This window comes from Mirounga angustirostris, unplaced genomic scaffold (genome assembly GCF_029215605.1).
Source record: "Mirounga angustirostris isolate CCGP_5_RB_7025 unplaced genomic scaffold, mMirAng1.0.hap1 SCAF_14, whole genome shotgun sequence".
Classification (NCBI taxonomy): domain Eukaryota; kingdom Metazoa; phylum Chordata; class Mammalia; order Carnivora; family Phocidae; genus Mirounga; species Mirounga angustirostris.
The window spans coordinates 72,525,708-72,549,043 of record NW_026991722.1 but is presented as its reverse complement, the minus strand read 5'-3'; the positions used below and the strand labels follow the sequence as shown (position 1 = coordinate 72,549,043).

At 50.4% G+C, this 23,336-nt stretch overlaps 1 protein-coding gene across 1 annotated transcript in view; it reads left to right on the top strand.

The window, feature by feature from the left end:
* The window catches only part of DNAH10 (dynein axonemal heavy chain 10), a 132,177-nt gene that overhangs the window by 91,121 nt on the left and 17,720 nt on the right, over positions 1–23,336 (top strand). Inside the window, exons 48-58 of the mRNA XM_064578247.1 lie at positions 2–174; positions 1,190–1,283; positions 1,567–1,734; positions 2,307–2,495; positions 5,965–6,136; positions 9,888–10,091; positions 10,725–10,805; positions 13,500–13,697; positions 14,256–14,417; positions 16,126–16,300; positions 22,099–22,280. Of these exons, the coding sequence (XP_064434317.1) occupies positions 2–174; positions 1,190–1,283; positions 1,567–1,734; positions 2,307–2,495; positions 5,965–6,136; positions 9,888–10,091; positions 10,725–10,805; positions 13,500–13,697; positions 14,256–14,417; positions 16,126–16,300; positions 22,099–22,280 (1,798 nt within the window). The remainder of the gene's footprint in view (position 1; positions 175–1,189; positions 1,284–1,566; positions 1,735–2,306; positions 2,496–5,964; positions 6,137–9,887; positions 10,092–10,724; positions 10,806–13,499; positions 13,698–14,255; positions 14,418–16,125; positions 16,301–22,098; positions 22,281–23,336) is intronic.

The window sequence follows — 23,336 nt, the reverse complement described above, 5'->3', positions numbered from 1 at the left end:
GGTGTTTCATGAAAGCATCATGGCTGTGAGTGACAAGCTGACTTTCTGCACATTGGCGCTTTACAAAACCATTGTTCAGGACCTGCCTCCCACTCCATCTAAGTTCCATTACATCTTTAATCTTCGGGATCTCTCGAGAGTTTTTAATGGTTTTGTCCTCACGAATCCAGAGCGGTGAGTTTGTTTTGTCTCACTAACATGTGGCCCATTGGTATGATGATGCTTTTTCTTACTTTTTTATGACAGAGGACTTGTCAATGAACTTGATGAATCAATGTATCCCTTATTCACCCACTTTTTGTTTGTTAAGAGAAGAGTTAAATGCATGGTTAGGGCCTGATGACTTATAAGCCCTTGACTTAAAGACAGGTGGAATCAAGAAAGGCAGATGTGTGGACACGTGGACAAGTGGATTTAGCCCTTCCGTGGGACTGCTCTACTGATCATTTGTTCCTAGTTCTAAAATTGCCTTTTGCTCAGGCACTGAATTGTTTGCAGTTGCTAATTGGTTACATTATGTGTGTCTTTGGGAGAAGGAAGCACAGGGGACAGAAAGGATTTAAGTCTGGGTATAGACATTTTCTTGTTAAAGCTAGACTTGTGTATTTATGTTAATGTATACTTTATGCGGATTTGCAAGCATAGTCCGATTTTGTGGATTCACGTTGAGTCCACAAAATTTTGAAAAGTGAGTTAGTTGAGGGCTTTCCACGTACCCAAACTTATTCTCAGGTACCCTTGAAGGGTTTGGAATGATAGTTCAGGAGAAGACAGCTCCAGGTATATAGCAGGGGGTGAGGGCTCTTTGTCAGAAACCAGAGAAAATTCTGGAACTGGGGCCAGATGGAGCTGGTTCTTAAGCGGCCAGTGGCCTTGATGCTGATTTTAAATCCATATATCCCAGCAAATAGGAGCCGGGTCAGGTATACATTTTATGTCACTTATGTCATTTACAGATAATGTTCTTTTTCTTCCTGACCAGAGGATAAATTGTAGATGGTGATTTTATGGTCTTTACACTTAATTTGTTAGTTTCCTTTAAATTTCATTAATGTGAGACCAGGGGGAGAAAAGGACTATAGAGAAGTTGTCCTTTTCTGTGCCCTGTGTATCCATCTGAAAATAGTGGCATGTGGCGCCTCTCTCTCTAGATGACTTCGAGACTGATTTTGCCCCTTCCATCATGTAGGTTCCAGACAGTGACCCAGATGGTGAGAGTCTGGAGAAACGAGTGTCTGAGGGTCTTCCACGACCGATTAATCAATGAAACAGACAAGCAACTGGTCAGTACCTCAAAATAGACCAGCAAATTCAACTCTGGGTGAAATAAACAAGTGTAGTAACCCCCCTCTCCCACCATGTATTTTTTTTTATATAGTTCACCAATGGAGAAAAATATACTAACAACAGAAGTTGACGGATAAAGGAGGGTGGGTTATTAAGTACCTTGTAGCAACTGGAAAAAAGGAATTACCTCAGATAATCTTAGCGTATGTTCTTTTTCTGACAAGTTTTAGCACATCTATGTTGTTGAGTCTGGGTCCTTAAGTGGTTTTCTGTCGAAAGGTGCAAGACCACATAAGAGACTTAGTTATGGAACATTTTAACGATGATGTGGAGGTGGTGATGCGGGATCCCATCCTGTTTGGAGACTTCCGGATGGCCTTGCAGGAAGAGGAAACACGCATTTATGAAGACATCCAGGATTATGAGGCAGCCAAGGCTTTGTTTCAGGTGTGGATGGGGGTGATCTTCTCCATGCGCTCACGTTTCCTGGGAGCGCTTCTCAGGGGAACCAAGCACTGCACGGGTACTCAGGAGGCAGAGCTGAGAAGAATACCCATGACGCTGTCTCAAGGTTCAGAATGTAGGCTCGTGTCCAGTCCGGTGATCACCACGTCCGGCGGTGCACGGAATGACCTGAGGAATGTGTTAAATGCACGGGCCCCTGGCCTCGCCCTTCTGAATTTCCCTTCTTCAAGCCCATGAAAGGTCCCGGGGTTCAAATGCACAGCCAGGTTTGGGAACTACTCAGCTGACTCTCTGATACTCATTTTCATTTTAACTCATGACTTGAGCCCTGTAATGAGCTTTGGCTCACTGCTGGCTGATCACAAACCAGCAGATCAAAACCTTAGCTGTCAACACTAGATTTAGTCCCATAAACCCAGATGATTTCATTATTTCAACCACTATAGATTATTGAAAAGAAAACCAATCCTCTGTTCTTAATTCCCCCTGGACAAAAGGAAATAGTCTGTCTCTTAAAATCCAGTGATCCTTTTCAATTTTTTTTTTTAATTCAGGAAATTCTTGAGGAGTATAATGAAAGCAACACCAAAATGAACTTAGTTCTCTTTGATGATGCTCTGGAGCACCTAACCCGTGTGCATCGCATCATCCGGATGGACCGTGGCCACGCCCTGCTGGTCGGGGTTGGAGGCTCTGGGAAGCAGTCTCTTGCCAGGCTGGCCGCCTTCACAGCCGGCTGCGAGGTGAGTCAACCTCCCCTCCCAGAAATAAGTTTGTTAAACCAATTTCAGCCATTGGTAGTTCATGCAAATATTGGAATAATCTATAACAGATCATAACATGATGTTTTCATGGAGTGTAGAGTTGCTTTTTTTTTCTTGTTATTATTTTAACTGAATGTCCAAAGAATCTAACTTTTGTATTATCTTTGGAGTGGAGACTATGTCAAATCAAATTTGAGAGTCAAACATGAGCAAGTCTTGTGGTTTGTGGTGTGTATTCATGTGGAGGAGGGATTGGCCCAAACCTCCGTGGACCCAGCATTCGGGTCAGCAACTTGCTTCCTGGCCGTTGTATCTGCACGACCAGCCCACACAGTTCTGGGCCATTCTTAGAATCTCTTTAAAAAAAAAAAAACGAAAAAAAACCCCCAAAGCAATAGCTTTATTGAGATATAATTCACTGGTCATACAATTCACCCATGTGCAATTCAGGGCTTTCCAGTATATTCACAGATCCACACAACCATCACTGTAGTGTATTTGAGGACATTTTTGTCACCTCCAAAAGACATCCCATGCCCCTTAGCTTTCTGCCCTTCACCCAGCCCTAAAAAAAAACACTAATCTACTTTCTGTCTCTGTGGACTTCCCTGTCCTGGACTCTCCTGTGAATAGAATCATAGAGGATGTGGTCTTTTGTGATAGCTTCTCTCACTTAGCGTAGTAATGTTTTCAAGCTCCCTCCACGGATCAGTACTTCATTCCTCTTTATGGCTGAATCGTGTTCTGTTGTCTGGATTGACCACATTCTGTTTACCCCTTCACCCGTTAATGGCCATGTGGGTTGTTTCCACCCTTTGGCCGCTGTGAACGGCGCTGCTCTGAACATTCACATACAAGTCTGTGTGTCAACATGTGTTTTTGTGTCTCTTGGGTAGATACCTAGCGGTGGAATTGCCGGGCCATATGGCAGTTTCATGTTTAATCACTTGAGAAACTGCCAGATTGTTTTCCAAAGCGACCGTACCATTCTCCAGTCCCACCAGCACTGCGTTGGGGTTCCTGTTTCTCCACACCATTCTCAGAATCTTCCAGTGAGCTCCCGCCATGCCCACTGGCAGTTCACTCCCGGGGGCCTCTCCAAGTGGAGATGTGTAACATGCAGGGAGGCTGAATTTTGGAGAAGAGTCATCTCTACAAATCACTTGTTTATTTTTGATTTCGTTGCTTATGCTTTAGTGTCATATCTAAAGAGTCATTGCCAAGACCCATGCATGACAATGTGGGTTTTTTTTTTTAAAGATTTTATTTATTTATTTGAGAGAGAGAATGAGATAGAGCATGAGAGGGGGAGGGGCAGAGGGAGAAGCAGACTCCCTGCCGAGCAGGGAGCCCGATGCGGGACTCGATCCCGGGACTCCAGGATCATGACCTGAGCCGAAGGCAGTCGCTTAACCAACTGAGCCACCCAGGCGCCCGGATGTGGGTTTTTTTTTAAGCAAAGGTTAAATATGGGTGATGAGGACAGTGGCATTATGTCCTTCATCTTGCTTGGTTTGTTCATTTAAATGCCTTAACAACCAATAGCAGCCACAACAAAGGATTATCCTGATTTATGCTACTGGTAATATCCATTTTCCCCTGTTCTTGCCACCGCTGGATACTGTCATTCTGATATTTGCCAATATTATAGGTGAAATATAGTATAGTTTAAATAAGCATTTCTTTCTTCAAATTCATAGTGAAATCTGAATATCTTTTTATATGCTCATTGGATATTTGTCTTTTCTCTTTTGTGAGCTGCCTTTTTATGCACTTACTGATTTGTGAGAACTCTTTATATAGAAGAGCAGTCAGGGTTAGTTGAATGAATCTAGCTTGCAGTATTTCACAAATATTGACCTTTTGTTTAAAACATTTCTAGAAAAGTGAAAAAACAAATTTGGTTGATTTATCTTTAAAATCTGATACAATGTGTGAGCAAGGGGCGCCTGGGTGACTCAGTCGGTTGAGCAGCTGACTCTTGGTCTCGGCTCAGGTGGTGATCTCAGGGTCGTGGGATCGAGCCCATGTATGCTCTGTGCTCAGCGGGGTGTCTGCTTGGGATTCTCTCCCTCTCCCCTTGCTTGCTTTTTTTCTCTCTCTCAAATAAATAGATCTTAAAAAAAAATGTGACCAAAATGTCATTGTTTTATAATTGTACCTTTTTCTAGACAAGTTGATTTTTTTCTGTTGATGGGTCTGGGTAAATCAGACATAACTTTCCTCTGAGGTAGTGGTTGTGCGTCTTGGCCTCGGGGAATGGCAGAGAGAGGGTGCCCGAGGGACCGAGGAGGAGGATGAAGGCGAGCTGGGCTGTCGCTGTGCCCTGCCCGGGAAGTGGAGGGGAGGCTGGGGGGTGGTGGGCAGGATCCCAGCGAGCGGTTCATGCCAAGTGGAGTTAGGAACTGTGGTGGGGAAGCAGAGAAGCTGCACCCGGGGAGGATGGATAGGGTCTGCAGGTGTCAGATGGAACCGGAGACCAAATATTTGGCTGAACGTCATCCGTGTTGCCTTGAGCGTGTGTGTGTGTGTGTGTGTGTGTGTGTGTGTGTGTGTGAGAGAGAGAGAGAGAGAGAGAGAGAGAGAGAGAGAGACAATGTGAAGGTCTGTGCGACCACGTGAGTGTAAGTGTGGAAGTGCACCGAGTGCTGTGCAAGGACACGTGAGTGGAACAGAGGGTGCGTGTGCCCCCGTGCGTGGGTGTGAATTGGGGTCAAGGGGAGGCTAGGTCCTGGGGACATTCGAGTTCCTGTAAGTCTTCTGAGCTGTTTCGGAGCTGACAGTGGGCTGCTTGCAGTTAACACGTGTATGCCCCCGGGGCCAAGGGAAATGAAGGGAAAAGAGGTGACTGAAATTTGTGTCCTCGTTTACATTTATGTCTATTTTGTGTGTAGTAAGATTTTTAAATTTAAGAATTTGAAATGGCTTCTTCCTTAGTTGCCCTACACATCTTCCCACGATCTCTCTCATTTTCGATGAACTCTGAACGAGACTGTGCCCACACGTTATGGTTGTGCTTGTGTGTGTGTACGTTTCGTTTTCCCTTGTCCTTCGTGGCTTGGCCCATCCTCTGCTTCCTGCCCCCCACCCCGTCCCCGTTCCCGGCTGTCCCCCTGCCCTGTGACTCAAACGATTCGTTTAATGACCGAAGGTGTCCTTTTCTCGGCCGTACTCACGTGATCCCACCTGCACAGACCTGTGTCCCCCGCACACACTGTCACGCCTACACGTGTGTGCACACACAGCATATATCTGTCACCGCTCGTCTGACGCAAAGGGATGTCCGAGTTTCCTTTGTCCTGCGTTTCCCACTCAGCAGCATTTGTGAAGATGGCCCGGGGCGTCTGCTTTCGCTGTCACTCGTGTCCCCGAGACGGCTGCACAGCCTGCCCCTCTCCCCCCCGCCGTTGGCCGGTGGTCTCACCGCTGCTGTGCTCTTTGTCGGCAGGTATTTGAGATCCTTCTGACCCGAGGCTATTCTGAGAACAACTTCCGGGAAGACCTGAAGAACCTTTACCTCAAACTCGGGATCGAGAACAAAATGATGATCTTCCTGTTCACGGACGCCCACGTGGCCGAGGAGGGCTTCCTGGAGCTCATCAACAACATGCTGACGTCAGGTGCTGGGTGGCTGCTCCCGCGAGGGACGTGCTGGCTGGTTACAAGGGCAGGTGGAGGGGCCACTCGGCGCACACCTGGTGGGTCACATAGAGCAGATTAGAGGTCACTGTCTGGGCAATGATGTGGCCTAGGCTTATGTTTTCACGGGTCCCTGCCCCGTGGGGTCTAGGCAAGAGGGAGGTGAGAACGGGAGAGGGTGGCCGGTGACCTGGGTCTGGACGGTGCTGGGCGGGGGCTGGGGGCGGTGGGAATGGAGAGAAGTGGGTGGATTCAGGGCGCCTGGGTGGCTCAGTTGGTTAAGCGGCTGCCTTCGGCTCAGGTCATGATCCTGGAGTCCCGGGATCGAGTCCCGCATCAGGCTCCCTGCTCAGCAGAGAGTCTGCTTCTCCCCCTGACCCTCCCCCACTCTCATGCTCTCTCTATCTCATTCTCTCTCTCAAATAAATAAATAAAGTCTTTAAAAAAAAAAAAAAAGAAGTGGGTGGATTCACGAGCTAGTTTGGAGGTGGAGCCAACAGGACTTGTACAGATCGGATGAGGGCAAGTAAGGGAGAGCGCACCCAGGAGGCTCCCAGTTTCTGGCCGGAGCGAGTGATGAGTGGTCCCATTGCTAGGAGGGGGAAGACCAGCTGGGGGCTTGTGCCGCTCAGGATGTGTGGAGTGTGTTACACTTACAAGAAATCCAAACAGAACATCACAGAGTGTATTAGCTAGCACGCTAGGGCTGCTGTAACAAATGACCATGGAATGGGTGGTTGAAAACCAGAGATATTTAGGGCGCCTGGTGGGCTCGGTCGGGGGAACGTGCAACTCTTGATCACAGGGTTGTGAGTTCGAGTCCCATGTTAGGGGTAGAGATCACTTAAAAAAAAATCTAAAACCACTAACATTTGTTGTCTCACAGTCTGGAGGTCCCACACCATGGTGTCGGCAGGGGTGGTTCCTTCTGGGACTCTGGGGGAGACTGTCCCAGGCCTCTCTCCAGCTTCTGCTGGTCTCTGTGATTCCTTGGCTTGTGACGCCTCGCCCGGGTTTTGCCTTCCCGCTCTCCCTGTGTGTGCATGTCTGTCTCTGCATCCACATTTCCCCTTCTTATAATAAGGACACCAGTTGTATTGGCTTAAGACCTACCTCAATGACCTCATTTTAACTTGATGACTTCTGAAAAGACCCTGTTTCCAAGTGAGGTCACATTTTGAGGTCTTGGGGACTTCAACATCTCTTTTTGGGGGCAACACAACCCCTGGCAGATGGGTGGTTGGATTACAGGGGTCTGGCTCTCAGAATAGGGGCCCAGGGCGGAGATGTCAATTTTAGCATCACTGGCGTGTGGTTCCCCAAGCCTTGGGGATGGATGGAAGCATCTGGGGGGAGAGTTCGAGAAATCAGGTGAGCCCAGGACTGGGTTCAGGGAGAAGAGGCGGAGTGAGCCAGAGGCTGAGATGGTAGGAGGAGAACCTGGAGCGAGTTCCTGTATTTCTTGCAGACTACACGGCTATGATCTAATTACAGCAGAAGGACGTGAAGCATCATCAGCAAAGGGGAAGAGGTACACGGGGGGGATGTCTGGGGAAACAGGCACAGGCTTCCAGAACCCTCTTGCAGGGCAGTCACACAGGACACGTTTAAGTCCTTTCCCTCTGATTGTGACACCCCATGTGAAGGGTCGTCTCCCAGGGAAGCCCATTAGGGATTCAGCACCCAGGGGGTTCACTGGGGGCTGGTCATGTAGGCACCTGCTGCCTGGCATGACCAAGATTCCAGATTTCCAGAGGGGAAGCAGGTGGTCAGCATAGACCACACTGTTTGTAGGTGAGCCACTTGGATGGATGAACGGTGGTGGGAACCCTCCCCAAGTCCAAGTTCCCGGACGCCGGCCAGGGGCCAACCCTGTACGCAGGCCTTTGTAAGGAGTGCAGCCCCAGGCCTGCTGTGTCAGCTTCGTTCTGTATGGGAACCTATCAGATATTAAATAAGAATGTGTGGTACTAATTTGAAATGGCATAGATATAGTTAAGACAATACCCCACCTAGTGAAAATCTGGCTGCTTTCTTGTCGTCAGGGGGCTCTCTCAGCACCTTCCCATTTACTTCATTATTCCAGAATTCTCATTAGGCCTGAACCGCTGTGTTGATTCCTGGCCTCTCCCACATCACGCTTTCTCATTTGTCTCTGAAACCTGTCCCTTCCCTCGCGTCCCCTTTACCATCCATCAGAGCCAGACCCTCATCATGTCTGACCTCGACTCTTCACACACATCCCTACCTTGATCAACTCAAACCCTGCCGTCCGAGCACATCACCAGCTCCCTTTCTCGGACGCTTTCGGTGCTCTGGGTCTCCACAGACTGACTTCTATTTCTGCAGCCCGAGTTCCTCTGCCCTCCTTCTGTGCCGTCCTGCCTCTGCTTCTTGCCCATGCTGTTCGTCCTGCCTGCCACACTCTCTCTCTGCCGCTCTCTTTAGCGGCCTCCGTGGTTGCACATGATGGAAACTCAACTCCGATTGGCTTACAGGAAATTAAAGAGAAATGGGGCAGTCAGTATTGATTCACAAGACTGAAAAAGTCCCGGGGCATGGTTGGATTCAGGGGCTCGAAAGAGATCAGTCACTAATTCGTCTCTCCCCCGCCCTGTCTTGGCATTACCATTGTTCTCTTGTCTTCGCATTTTTGAATTTTCCCAAAGTAACTAAAAAACAAAACAACAACAACAAAAAACCCACAAATGGATACTAGGAGCTCCAGGCTTGCATGCTCTTTGCTCAGCCTGGGTGAACGAGACTCTCTTTCCCAGATGTTGCGGCCGGAGTCCCCAACAGGGCTCTGATCGGCTGGCTCGGATCACATGCCCACCTCTGAGCCCATCCCTTCGGCGGTCGGCGCAGGGGTTCTGATGGGGCAGACCACCCAAACCACAGGCAGGTGTAGAGTGGAGAAGTGATTCTCCTCCAGTCTAGTGCAAGTTCCCCGATTTTGGCTCCTGTGCGGCGCAGGGTCCCCCTCCCCTGAGAAGCCTCCTCCACGGCGGCAGCTTCGAGGCTCCTGAGCGCCCGGGGCGTCTGCAGGCCGGGCTACGCACAGCGCATTTAGCACACGCTTCCTCGGGTTGGCATCGGACTTTGCACATGTGGGTTTCAGGCTCGTGAACAGGCGGGGACGTGTCAGCCCCATTTTCCGTATCTGTAAACCAGCCCCTTGCAGGGCTGGGGTGTATTTCTGTGAAGGCTGAGAGTGTTGCGGGGGGCCTCACTTAACAGCACCCCACGCGGTCTAGGCTGTTTATTTTCTGAAGGCCTTACCCCCGGCAGCAGTTTCTCACTGACGACATCAGCGGCTCTCCTGGGCTCTCCTCTCCGAGGCTGGTTGGCAGCACCCTCGGCCTCTACCTGCTCCCTGCCATTAGCCCCAACACACCCATCAGCTGGGGCAACGAAACATGTCTCCGGACGTTGCCAATGTCTCTTAGGGGGCACACTTGTCCCTGGTTGGGTACCCCCGCTCTGACGCTCACGATCACCCTCCCAGGTAAGCGGGAAGCATTTATTCCTCCCATTTCGCCAATGAGGAGATTGAGGCTCAAAGGGATTGACACACGGCGTGTGAGCCTCAGGGCTCAGAGTCAGGGCCCAACCCTGCTCCTTGGCCTTGGCATTCTCCGCTCCTCCAGGGATGCTGTGCTTCTGTCATTTCGGGGCCTAGAGAAATGATGACCCCGGGGCTGAAAAACCCAACGTGTCTTTGTTTTCCAGGTATCGTGCCGGCGCTTTTCCCAGAAGAGGAGAAGGAGACGATCCTCAGTCAGATCGGACCAGAAGCCCTGAAGCAAGGGACGGGCCTGGCCAAGGAGTCCGTGTGGCAGTACTTCGTGAACAAGAGCGCAAACAACCTGCACATCGTCCTGGGCATGTCGCCGGTCGGGGACACCCTGAGGACCCGGTGCAGGAATTTCCCAGGTGCCCCTGAGCTGAGCATGCACAGCCATTCCCGCTCCCCCTCCCACCCCCCCGGCAGGGCGTTCCCGGCAAAGCAAAACATGGCCTGGGCCCTGGGCTGGAATGTGGGCCCCGCTCTGCCCCTCACAATGGCCAGCAGGCTCTCGGGCTGGGCGCTGTCTTCCCACACCAGGAAATGCTCCCAGGCCCCGGTGTGCGGCCCATAGTGAGCTCTCTGCTCTCCTCTGTTTGGACCGTCCTGCCAGCCTCGCAGAAGGTGCAGTCCTAGACCTCTAGAGCAGAGGTTGTGAAGTGGGGGGTGATTTTACTGGGCCCCTCTCAGGGACATTTGTCAATGCCTGGAGACATTTTCGCTTGTCGCATTGGGTGTGTCAGGGAGCGTGCTACCGACATCCAGTTGATAGAGGCCAGGGTGCTGCTGGACGTTCCACGCTGCTCAGACAGTCCTGCCGCAGAGGACCATCCGGCCCAATGTCAGTCACGCTGAGGTTGAGAAACTCTGCTTTGGGTGAATTAGCCTTGGACACGTCTAGCTCTTTCACCAATGTGCTGGGTGCTGAAGAGCGTGTCACTGTCCTCGAGCGTCTTAGGGTTGCAGACTGATCATCTCTTTTGTCTCTCCTTCTTCTCAAGGTCTTGTAAATAACACTGGTATCGATTGGTTCATGCCCTGGCCTTCTCAAGCCTTGCACGCGGTCGCTAAGTCATTTTTAGGTACGTGACTGCTAATGGGGGGGCCGTGTTAATGGTATAACAAAATAACTTGTTATTGCTTTTCTGACTTGGAATTTTGGTCCAGTAGATCCCTTCACCATTCACCCCCATGGCCGTGAATGGTTTTGAAGTTTGTCAGTGTGTTTTTGGCTTATACTGTGTTTTAATCTAAAGATTTCAGGGGGCTGGGGGTGCCTAGGTGGCTCAGTCAGTTCAGCGTCTGACTCTTAATTTTGGCTCAGGTCATGATCTCAGGGTCCTGGGCTCTGAGCCCTCCATTGGGCTCCATGCTCAGTAGGGAGTCTGCTTGAGATTCTCTCTCTCCCTCTCCCCATCTCCCTGCTTGTGTGTGCTCTCTCTCTCTCTCTCAATAAATCTTTTTTTTTTTTTTTAAAGATTTTATTTATTCATTTGAGACATAGAGATAGAGAGCGAGCATGAGTAGGGAGATGGGCAGAGGCAGAGGGAGAAGCGGGCTTGGAGCCTGATGCGGGGCTCGATCCCAGGACCCTGGGATCATGACCTGAGCCGAAGGCAGCTGCTTAACCATCTGAGCCACCCAGGCGCCCCTAAATAAATAAATCTTTAAAAAATAAAGGGATTTCAGGGGACTTACAATTTAAGATAAAACTGACCAGTTATCATCCGAAGTAGGGACTGACACATCATGGCCTTTGGGCCAAATGTGGCCAATGGCTTGTTTTGGTAAACAAAATGTGATTGGGGCACTGACTCATTTGTCAACGAACATGATGTCTATGGCTGCTTTTAAACTTCAGACTGCAGGGTTGAGGAATTATAGCAGAGACCATAAGGCCCACGAGGGCCGAATATTTACTGTTTAGCTCTTTACAGTAGAAGTGTGCCTGATCCCTGACTCAAAGGATGCCCAAAGGACCTTTTAGTAGGCCAATTGATGATCAGTCAGCGCTGAATTTGCTCAGAAGTTTCAAACACTTAAGTCCTTGGTTATTAATTTTAATCTTCGAAATAAGAAAGGAAGTTCTTCATCTTTAGGGAAAAGCTTCATCTTTAGGGAAAAGCTTTCTTTATCTGGACCTAACTTGAGCAGATTCACGGCAAATGACACTGGGTGGCCTTGTCAATAGTTTCTACCTTCTACATATGTGTTCAGTAAATAAATCATTTGTCCCTTTACACAGGGAGCACTCATAATTTGAATCAACATGCAGGGGCTAAGAAAATGGCTCTGTACTGACAATATAGCTCGGGGATCAGCAGACTTTTTCTGTAAAGGACCAGATGGTAAATATTTTCGGCCTCGTGGGTCATGCAGGCTCGGTTGCAACTACTCATGTCTGCCACTGAATCACAAAGGCAGCCGCGGATAGTACGTACGTGAGCCTGCGTGGCTGTGTTCCCATCAAACTGTCTACAAAACCAGGTGGTGGGACGCATGTGTCCTGCATGGTCACCCGATCCAGGTGTGCCTCAGCTTCCGTAGGCACGCGAGCCATTCCCGTGTGTTAGCAGCACTGAGGTTTGCTTTCAGTATCCAGTGGCTCCATGTCATAAACAACACCACGCCGAATTCGCTTAGAATTTTTTTTTCTTGGAACAGATTCCCTGGCGTTGGGCTAACTGTGCCCCAAAGTATGGATATTTGCACCGTGGGCTGTGGAGTGCTGGCCCCTTGTATAATTCAAGATCAAACCCGCAGCATCCGGCTGAATGGTTACTTTTGGTCAATCTTCTCTTCCTTCATTTTAGTTGAAGGCACATTCCGTGTTAAGTATGTTGTGCTGTCTGTTAGGTGGTCCAACAGATGTGATCTGAGCACTGGAAGCGATGATTGATTGTTTCAACAGATGTAGAGGGAGGCCCACTTTGTGCCCACTGTGCGCTGGGCACAAGGGATCCAGCAGGGACACTGGGTGCGTTTCCCTCCTGAAACCCCGAGCCCCCTCCGCGGACAGTGGCACAGCCAGCCCCGGAGACAGACCTTCTACCCGCAGGGAAAGAGGAATTGCCAGAGCATGGATCGGTCCCGTGGCCCAGAAGAGCCACCAACCAAGTGATAGCTGCTTTTTTCCTTTCTCTAGTGAACATTTTTCTAGCACCTTTTTCTTGTGCTAAAACATCTATAACATAAAATTTGCCATTTTAGCCATTTTTAGGAGTCGAGCTTGCGGCATTAAGCACATTCACATTCTTGTGGAGCCGCCACCACCATCCAGCTCCAGACCTCCTTCCATCTGGTAAAACCAAAACTGTCCCCATGAAACACGAACTTCCCGTACCCCCCGCCCCAACCCCCCACGCTGTAACCTCTCATCTACTTTCTGTCTTTGAATTTGCCTATTCTAGAGACTTAATACGAAGTCAAATCATGTAACATTTGTCCTTTCATGCCTGGCTTCTTGTACTCAGCATGTTCTTGAGCTTCATCTGTGTTGTGTCACGGGGCAGAGTTTCCTTTCTTCCATCGTGTGGATGGACCGCATTCTGTTTATCTGGGCATCTGTTGACGGACACTGGGTCCCTTCTGCTTTTGGCTGTCGTGAGCAGCGCAGCTATGAGCATTGGCCTGCAAGAGTCTGCCTGACGTTTTTAGGTCTTTTTGGGTCCATGCCTCAGAGCGGAATTGCTGGGTCATATAGGAATCCCGTGTTTAACTCTTTGGGAAGCTGCTCTTTCCCATCATCTCAGAGGCATTTTTCCCATTCTTTTCAGGGACTAATCCGATGATCCCGGTGGAAAACACAGATAGTGTGGTGGAGCACGTTGTTTTGGTCCATAAATCCGTGGGTGAATTCAGCAAACAATTTCTACAGAAATTGAGACGTAGCAACTATGTAACCCCCAAAAACTACCTGGACTTTATTAACACGTATTCAAAACTGCTGGATGAGAAAACTCAGTATAACATAGGTAAGACGGGGGGATGGGGTAGGGAACGAGAGAGGATCCAAGTGCTGACCTTGTCTTTAAGCAGGTGCTTTATTAGCACGCGCAGGTGTACTCAGGATTGAGGCCAAGTACAGCATGTTCTGGATTTTACTTCTCAGAGCGATTCTTCTGGATGGGAGAGGCCTGGCATGCTCGTATTTTTATTCGCTTTCTGGGTTCCCTGGGGCCATTTGCTGAAGCAGAGCCGCAGTGTTGGATCATGCCCTTTGGAGCTCTGCATTTTCGCTGCCTAGAGATAGGGTCTGATGGCCACAACATGCTCTGTCGGGAAATGCTTTTGAAAAAATGCTCTGGCTGTTGGCCAAGTGAAACGCTGTTTTCAGAAATACATTTATTTCGGCCGATGCGGTCCCAGCATGGTGGTAGAGGTACTGAATGGTGCCTGACATCTCATGAAGATGACTTTTTCGGTTGAGCCCCAGTGGGACGGATCACAGTGAGACCCCTGGAATGCTTGCCCCAGGCGTGTGGGGAACAGCACCCACCCTTGTGACGAACACAGCTTCTCTCTTTCTGTAGCTCAGTGCAAGCGTCTGGAGGGGGGGCTGGACAAGCTGAAGGAGGCCACCATCCAGCTGGACGAGCTGAACCAGAAGCTGGCTGTGCAGAAGGTCGTGCTGGCGGAGAAGTCGGCCGCCTGTGAGGCCCTGCTGGAGGAGATCGCCACCAACACGGCCATAGGTGAGTGTGGGGCCAGCTTGAGGGGCAGGGGCTCCCCCAGACAGGACAGGGCTCCCCTGGGGGACATCCCTGAGAAGCCACTTGTCAGCCTGCCGTTTTTCTCCTGAGCATGACGAGCATTCCTACGTGTGGGGCTTCTTGGGCCCCTCCGGTGGGTTCCCCGCTGTGCTGAGCTCACCTGCAGTCACTCCAGCCCTCCTTCAATGCGGTTCTGCTCCAGGTCCACCTCCTCTGTGATACTTGCCCCGCGGGCCCCTCTTCTCAGCACCCCGACAGTGCTGACGGTCTCCGCTCTGCTTCTCAGTTCCGACGGTTTCACGGCTGTGACCTCGCTTCCTTCTTCCCATGTGTTTGTCTTCCTGCCGCTCCAGCCAGAATCCCTCCCTGGGCCAGGATCCTTCAGTGTCAGGGCCCGTACATGCTTTCACCGTACAGATGCTCCGTCAACGCTTGCTTGTTGACTATGGACAGGACTCCCTAGAGGACGCTGCACTGGAAAATCCGAGGGCATCCAGCCTCTGTTTAGCAGGTGCCTGCTGTCTGGGTTCCCTGGGGCCATTTGCTGAAGCAGAGCCGCAGGAACTTTAGCAGGGCCCCCGGGCCCGCAGGATGGTGATGCACCAAACTGGTTATGAGCATGGCTGTGATGCTCAAGTCCTTGGGCTCCTGTCCCACCTGGGGCCTGCGGACAAGGGACAGTACATTTGTTTCCTAGAGCTGCCCAAACAAATGACCACAGCTGGGGGCCTTCAAACAACAGAAGTTGACTCTCTCACCATTCCGGAGACCAGAGTCTAAAGTCAAGGTGTCAGCAGGGCAGTGCTCCCTCCAAAGGCTCTAGCGGAGGATCCCTCCTTGCCTCTTCCAGCCTCTGGCATTTGCTGGCAGTCCTTGGCTTTTAGGTTCATCTCAGTGCCTGGGGCCAATGGTACATTACCTTCTTCCCTCTATGTCTCTGTGTCCTCACGTGGTCTTCTTATAAGGACATAAGCCATTGGATTTAGGACCCGCCCTAACCCAGTATGACCTCACACGAACTCATCAGATGTCCAAAGACCCTCTTTCCAAATAAGATCGCATTCTGGGGTTGTGGGTAGATGCGGACTGTGGGGAACACTAGTCAACCCAGTACACCTACTGTGAGCTGAGCTCTGTGCTAAGCATTGGGGTTACAGCCCTTGGGGAGATGCCTACATTCTAGTGACTGGAACCAATCAATGAGCCAATAATTAGGTGAAATGCTAGATTTCCATCAGTGTCATGAAGCAAATAGAGCAATGAGGTCCAGAGTGACAGAAGGGGCAGGCCACCTTAGGAGGGGTGGCTTTCCAGCAGGGCCTGAACAAACCTAGGAGATGGTGATGAGAAGCAGAGAGCTTTCAGTGAGCCAGAAAGACAGGAAGGGCAGCCCTGGTGTCCTCAGCTCACACTGGTCAAGCGGGGTTGGGGGCCGTCCAGTGGATGGAGTGGTGGGACTTGGGTGGGCCAGTCAGAGTGAGAGTAGTGGTCCTGGGGTTGGAGACCCCGTGCCCAGTGAGGACTTCTCTTCTAGCAGGAACACCCAAGGCCGCCCTATTGGCCCGAGCTCGTTAGATCCCCCTGTCAGCCCAGCACCCACCTTGGAGGGCTCTCTGCTGCTTTGTGTCAGTGGTCGTGGTCTCTCCTCTCCACGCCCAGAAGCTTCACTGACCTGCCCCTCCCCCCACAGCCGAGGAAAAGAAGAAGCTCGCAGAAGAAAAAGCCATGGAGATAGAAGAACAAAACAAGATCATCGCAGTGGAGAAGGCTGAGGCCGAGATGGCCCTCGCTGAGGTCATGCCCATCCTAGAGGCCGCCAAGCTGGAGCTGCAGAAGCTGGACAAATCGGACGTGACCGAGATCAGGTAACCGATGGCGGTCTCCACGTGTGCCTGGCCGCCCACGGCACTCCTCAGAACAATTACATCCTGGCAGTTAGGCGCGGAGCTACGTCATGTGCCGGCCACTGGGCTGAGCGCTGTCCAAGGCGGGTTCTGTCATTCCTGTTATGATCCTCATTTGTGATGAGGAAGGTGGGGCCCAGGGCGGTGAGGTGGCTCGCCCCAGGTCCCTCCCGGGGCCAGGACGTAGCAGGGCCTGTTGACTTTGGGCCCAGGCTGTCTCACAGAGGGGACTGAGTTCCAGAGCTTAGTAAGCCAGTGTTCCCCACAGGAAACCCCACATCAGTGTCTGCCCTAAACTACAGTAGGGCACCTGAAGCAGGGGGCCAGCGCCCTGCTAAAAATAGCGTGACAGAGATGTGCCACGAGCGGCGAGTGGAGAGGGGGTGCTCTGGGGCGGGGGGAGAATGGCTCCTTGCTGTGACTCCCAGGCATTTGGCAAACAATCTATAAAATGACTGCATCTCCCACAACCAGAGGACTTCCAGGAAAAGGGCCTGGTGTGGAGCCGGCGGGGGAGCTTTCTCCCCGTGTTGTGTGGTCTGACCCTGGGGCACCGTTAATGGATCTCACTGGTAAATTTAGCACCAAGACCAAAGCCAGGAAGGAGCGCTGCCGTCTGCCTAGCTCCCCCCACTCCTCCCCCCTGTGACCCTCAGCCCCTCAGCTCTCCCTGTCACATCCTCATTGTCAGAAGGGGTTTGGTCCTTCTGGCCCCACAGTCCGGGCTCGTGAGAGAGAGACTCCTGTTTCCAGGTCAGTGGATGACTTTCCATCTTGGGCTCCCAGCAGAACGAGGCTTGTTCTCTGCTTCTCGCTCTTCCTGAGGGCTGAGCAGCCTTCCTTTGTTACGGCTGTGCCCTTGTTGTTTGCTCATTAGTGAAACATGGGGATTTGAACTGAATGTCCAGCTCGTTCCAGGGCAGGGGACCCAAGCAATTCTTGGGAGGTCATCTGCAGATGCTGCTGCTGTTGGCAAGAAGTCGTTCTTTCAGTTTTGCGAAGCGTGGTTGAATGAAGGTATAAGGATGGACGTTTTAAAGTCACAACCGTACGTGTCAGACATTCAGACCGAGGTGCCGGAACAAAGCAGACATGCATAGCAAGCTGCGCTGTAGGACAGACCATCGGCAAAGGCTTTTAGGTTCATCTCAGTTTATGTTTCAAGGGAAATAGCCAGTCACCAGTTACACAAATTTTGGGCACCATTCCCAGTTCAGCAGCATAAAAATACTGTAAGAGCAGAGAGCTGGGGAGGAGTTTTGAAGGGGATTTATTTGGAGAGAAGGGGGTTTGAAGGGGATTTATTTGGAGAGAAGGGGGTGTGAGTCCCCCCATCAGCCCAAGGGGGGAGAGGCGAGATGGGGCATCTGCAGAACTAAATGGAGAGCTCGCTATGTGTCCCCCACAGTGAGTGAGGGTTGCCTGCATCATGCTTGAGACAGGTGTGAGACGGGGGCTCAGCTCATTCCTGAGAAAGTGGAAATGGCCTATGACCTAAAAGAAATAATTTTAAAAATGTGATTATTGGAGTAGATTATATGTTCATCCACGGCTCTGCCTCTTATGGGCTGTGTGACCTTTGGCAAGTCCCCTAACCTCTCTGTGCTGCAGTTTCTTCATTTGTGACATGTGGATGATGATAACTGTCCCCATGGCATCAGGGCTGTTGGGAGGATGGACTGAACTATTACATGAAGAGCTCTCAGGACTGGGTTGATCATGAAGTCGGTGCCAAGTGAGCATGAGCTAGGATCATGGCTCCGACTTAAAAATGACATGTGAAAGCCCCTCCCACCTGCCCCGTCAGCTCAGTTCCCCTTCCCCCACACAACAGATACCCACTGCCGTTTAGTTCTCACATATCCACCCGGAGTTTTTATGTTCAAGGCCACCACATATACATGCGCCTCTTCAGTTCCTGACTGTAGATTCTGAAGGTCTGTAGTAGAACAAGGGATACCTGAGTGTTCTTTTTTCCTCCTGTTTTTTGGTGTGTAAATGGTCTTATACTGTACACATTTTCCTATATCTTGGCTGCTCCGGTGAACAATGCATTTTGGAGATTTGTTGCATGTTGCTATATGATGAACTTCCCCGTTGCCCTGTAAGGCTGTGCCATCGTCTACTTCGCCAGCCCCAACTTATGAATCTTTAGCTTGTTGCCAGTCTTTTGCCTTTACACACTGCGTGACGAAGAACAACCCGGACCATACTTCATTGTGCAGCTGGGCAAGTCCCCTGGAAGGATACATTTCCAGAAGTGGAATTGCCGAGTCCAAGGGTGTGTGCATTTATAATGTCTCTAGCTGCTGTTTAATGCTGTCCCTGGGGGATGAACAAATTTACACGCCACTGACAATCCACGTGAGTGCCTGCTTTTTCATAGCCTTGCCAATAGAGAGCATTATTACACATTTGAATTTTTGCTCATTTTGTGGATGAAAAATGGTATTTATGTAGTCTTAATGTGCATTTCCCTTATTGCAAGTGAGGTTGGCCTTTTTTTCATATGTGAAAAATGTGTGTAAGGGTCGTGTGTATTTCCTTTTCTGTGAACCGGTCATATGCTTTGCCCATTTATCTGTTAAATTGTTATTGTTGGGTTTTTTTTTTCTTATGCATTTCCAGTGGATTTTTATGTGATAGGGAGATCAGTTTTTTAACCATGTGAGTTGCAGATATTTTCCCCAGTGGTTCATTGGCCATTTGAGTTTGCTTGTGAGGTTTGTGTTTGCTGTGTGTAAGATTTTTGTTTTTATATGGCAGACTTTAGCGATATTTTATTTTGTGGCTTTTGGATGTCATGTCATACTTAAATGGCCTTAAAACTGCAAGATTGTAAAACACCTTCCCCATGATTTCTTCCCATACTTTTACAGTTTAATTCTGTACAGTTAAATATTTGATCTTTTGGGTTTTCCTGGGGTTCAGTGTGAGTTTGGATCCAATTTTATTTTTTCCAGATGACTATAATCTGGCTTCTTTTAGGTTGTTTGGATGAAGTGTGGTGAGCTAGCACTGACATCTTGACGATTTCATAATCCTTTGATTCTTTAAATAGCACTTTGTTTCTGTAATGCTCAGTCCTCTTTGTAAAAATCATCAGATGTTAAGGCGGGAAGATTAGGAGTCATAAAGATCAGAAGTGGATGATCCTCTATAGTATAAAAGGCTCTCTTTGTTACTAGCTTGCGATTTGACTTTTCTTCCTTCCATTCACTGGGTAGTCTTTGGGTGCCTAGCACCCACGCATCCTGTGCTGGCACTGGGGCTGAGCAGCAATGAGCCAGGCAGACAAGGCCTTCACTGCATTCAGCTGACACTCTCAGGAAGGCACGGGCATTCATGCAGGAATCCCACATGTACAGTAACATCACCCAAGAAGTTCGGATGGGAAGGTCTTTGCTGCCATGACTGTGGATAATGGGGAACCTCACCTAGTCTGGGGGTAGGTAGTCAGGGAAGGTATTCCCCAGGAAGTGACATTTACTTTTTTAAAGGTTTATTTGAGAGGTGGGAGAGGGGCAGAGGCAGAGGGAGAGAGAAACCCAAGCTGACTCCACACTGAGTGTGGAGCCCAGTGTGAGGCTCTCTCCCACCACCCTGAGATCACGACCTGAGCCAAAACCAAGAATTGGATGCTTAACTGACTGCACCATCCAGACGCATCCTCCACCCCCTGGAAGTGACATTTAAACTGAGATGTGACCAGAGAGTAGGGATCCACCAGCTGTAGGATAGAGGCTAGAGGGGGACCCTCTCTGAGGCTGGAAGGAGCTTGGGCCAAGGGAAAAGCAGAGACAGTCGGAGTGTCTGGGTTATTAGAGTGAGGAAGGTAGGGAGTGGGGCTTGTGATGATTCTTCCCCTCCAGGGAGGGCAGCGTATCATCATCATCACCATCTCGCTCTCTCTCACCTGAGTTTCTTTTGTGATAGGAGAAAGGGAATGAAACAAAAATGTTTCTTTTTCCCAGACTGACAACCTCAGGATTTCCTAACACCTCAGCAATACATTCTGTATAATGAACATGGTTCCAGGTACTAGTTTGTAAGCTAATAGCAGAGAACTTCACTTTCATAGACTCACAGGGTTTTGGAGTGGGAAGGTCTGGTTCTGCCTCCCCGTTTTACACGTGGGAAATTTGAGAACCCTGAATAGTTTATAACTTGCCCATGGGCTCAGAACCCTTCTCTGAGGCTGGGGTTCTTTCTGCCTTATATCTGAAAACATGTCACTAATTCTTTCCTCCTCTGATTATTCAAAGGTCAGTGGCCTGGGCCTGAAGGAAACCTTTAAAAAAAAAACAGTTGACAGCATGGTCGGCTTTCGTAAACGCCTAATGCCAGTGTAAACTGAACCTTTCCCCGGTGACTCAGGACCATTGCTTTAATCATTGGGCTTTGTGCTGGAGTCATTGCCCTGGCTTGTCCTTATACCGCGTGGCTCCTTCTCTCCTCTCCTGTCCGCAGGCGAGTGGGTGGGGGTCCTGGGGCCAGGATGGCTGGGCCGTTTGCCCAGTAGAGACAGTCTCCATGCTGCCGTGCTGGTCAGGTTGTTCTCACTCTCTCGCCCCTCCCACCCCCCGCCCCCCGCCCCCCGCCTGCCTCTGGGTTGCTCTGGCCTCCTGCTGGAATGGCTGGGCTCCCACCTCACTCCCCCCTAGGCTGCCCTATGCCCTTCAGGGGCTGCTGTCATCTCTCCCTCTTCTCTCTTTTCCTTCCTTCCCTTCACCTCTTCTTCATCGTGTTCCTGCTGCTTCTGGCTCTCTTCGGGGGTCTGGTGTCTGCAGGACTCGCGTGGCTTTTAGAGACTTTGTGCGGCAACAGGCGGCCAAGCACCCCCCGCCCCCCGGGTACAGTTAACGTGCCACCCGTTCCTTCTCGGGCATGTCCTGGTGCTGTTGTGCTGACTCCCATCCCCTGGGGTCTCAGTGCCCTGGAGGGTGAGGGCACCGGACATCAGAGTGTTGGGAGCAGCAGAGTGACGGTGCGGTCTCCTCGAAGACAAAGGAAACGGGTAAGGGGTGACACAGCCTTGAAGGAGCCCAGGGTGTGGGGACCCCGGATCCCACAGGCTGTGTGAACACAGGCAGGCCATCCAAACACTCTGAGCCCCATCTCTTCATCCAGTGAACGGAAAATAGGACGATGATGAAGAGGAGGAGGAGGATGGCAGTATGCGAGCGGCAGCGCGACGGAGTCTGAGGAACCACCCCAAGGTGTAATTAGACACAGATTCTCAGGCTCCACCCTGACCTACTGACTCAGATGCTTGGGGTGGCCTGGGTTTGCATTTTAATGATACCTGCCCCCATGATTCTGATGCCAGTTGCATTCCAGGAGCCCGATCTGGCCCCTGATGGCTGAGACCAGTCCTGGCCCTGGGAGAAGCCCACCGGAGGAGCCCAACTCCATGTTGGGATATGGCTTCCTTTGCCTCCATGCGGTGTCACTGCTAAGAAATGACTCTGGGGCGCCTGGGTGGCTCAGTTGGTTAAGCGGCTGCCTTCGGCTCAGGTCATGATCCTGGAGTCCCGGGATCGAGTCCCGCATCGGGCTCCCTGCTCAGCGGGGGGTCTGCTTCTCCCTCTGACCCTCCTCCCTCTCATGCTCTCTGTCTCTCATTCTCTCTCTCAAAAAAAAAAAAAAAATGACTCTGGGTTGAGCCGTTTTTTCTGGAACTTTCTCTAAACTCTCATTTAGGCTAGATCCTGGCCACATCCTGGGTCTGATTCACGCGTGTTTCTGTTTCTCACCAGGTCATTCGCTAAGCCCCCCAAACAGGTGCAGACGGTGTGTGAGTGCATCCTCATCATGAAAGGGTACAAAGAACTCAACTGGAAAACTGCCAAGGGCATGATGTCTGACTCAAATTTCCTGAGGTCTCTGATGGAGATTGATTTTGATTCAATCACCCCAAGCCAGGTGAAAAATATCAGAGGTGCGTACAGACAGATGCAGGAATAGCCAAGGTTGATCTCAGTTTGGCAACTCAGGCTTTGAGAGCAGGGACGGAGAGCACAGAGGGGGCTTGTCACAGGCCGACCTTCCTGTTGTGGTCAGTTGTCACTGTGGCCTTTTGGATAGAATAGGCCAAATGATCATTCCCAGAGGAAGAATAGGAGATTGAGGCACTGTTGTGTGAAATGGAAAGGCTGGGTGCTAGATGGGCAGTAGAAGCCCATGCCCTCTGAACATTCGACAGCAATCACTCTGGTGTTTCCCCTTAGGATATAGGACCTTCTTATGGAACCCAGCCTGGACTTAGGTCTTCCGTCCATCTTGTCCATCAGGCATGGTGGTGCAAGAGGTGGTCTAACCGTGACTTCTCCCCTTGCACCTTTTGCCAGTATAAAGTCTTCTATAGGTCCCTGGGAGATAGGTGAGGAGGGGCTGGCACCACCCACAGCCAGCCTCCCCATCTTCAGTTATAGAATGCCGGCATTCCCTTTGAGCCTGATGCCTGACCTGCCTAGATGCTTAGCCAGTGGGAATGAGGTTTTAGTCTTTGCCAAAGGCCATTCAAGTTTAGTGTCACTGTTTTCCTTCATGTTTTGTTCAAAACGTTATTATCAAGTGCTCTTTCTCAGCCACTCAGAAAAAACTAAATGAAACACAAAGGATGACAACAACTGCAAAAACCTAAGGACCTCTCTTTACCCGAATATTGACTGGATGGGTTTCCATTCATGTGAAATTACTCCTGGGGTAAGGGTGCGGGTAGAGGTGATGGTGAGCCATCATGGCCTATGAATTCCAGCTAGCTACCTGCTCTGAGCCACTTTGGTGCACAGTTGAGGGTCCCCACGGACACCTTGGACACAAGAGGTGCCTGGATCATAGGATGTCCTGGGTGGCAGTAACCTGTGTCCCTCACTCACATCTTAAGCATCCACCTACATAAAACTCATTTAGTGACACTTGTCCATCGGCAATTTATTTCCCATTTTGTTTTCCCAAGATGAAGCTTGTCAATCATCAAAATCATTCCATCTTT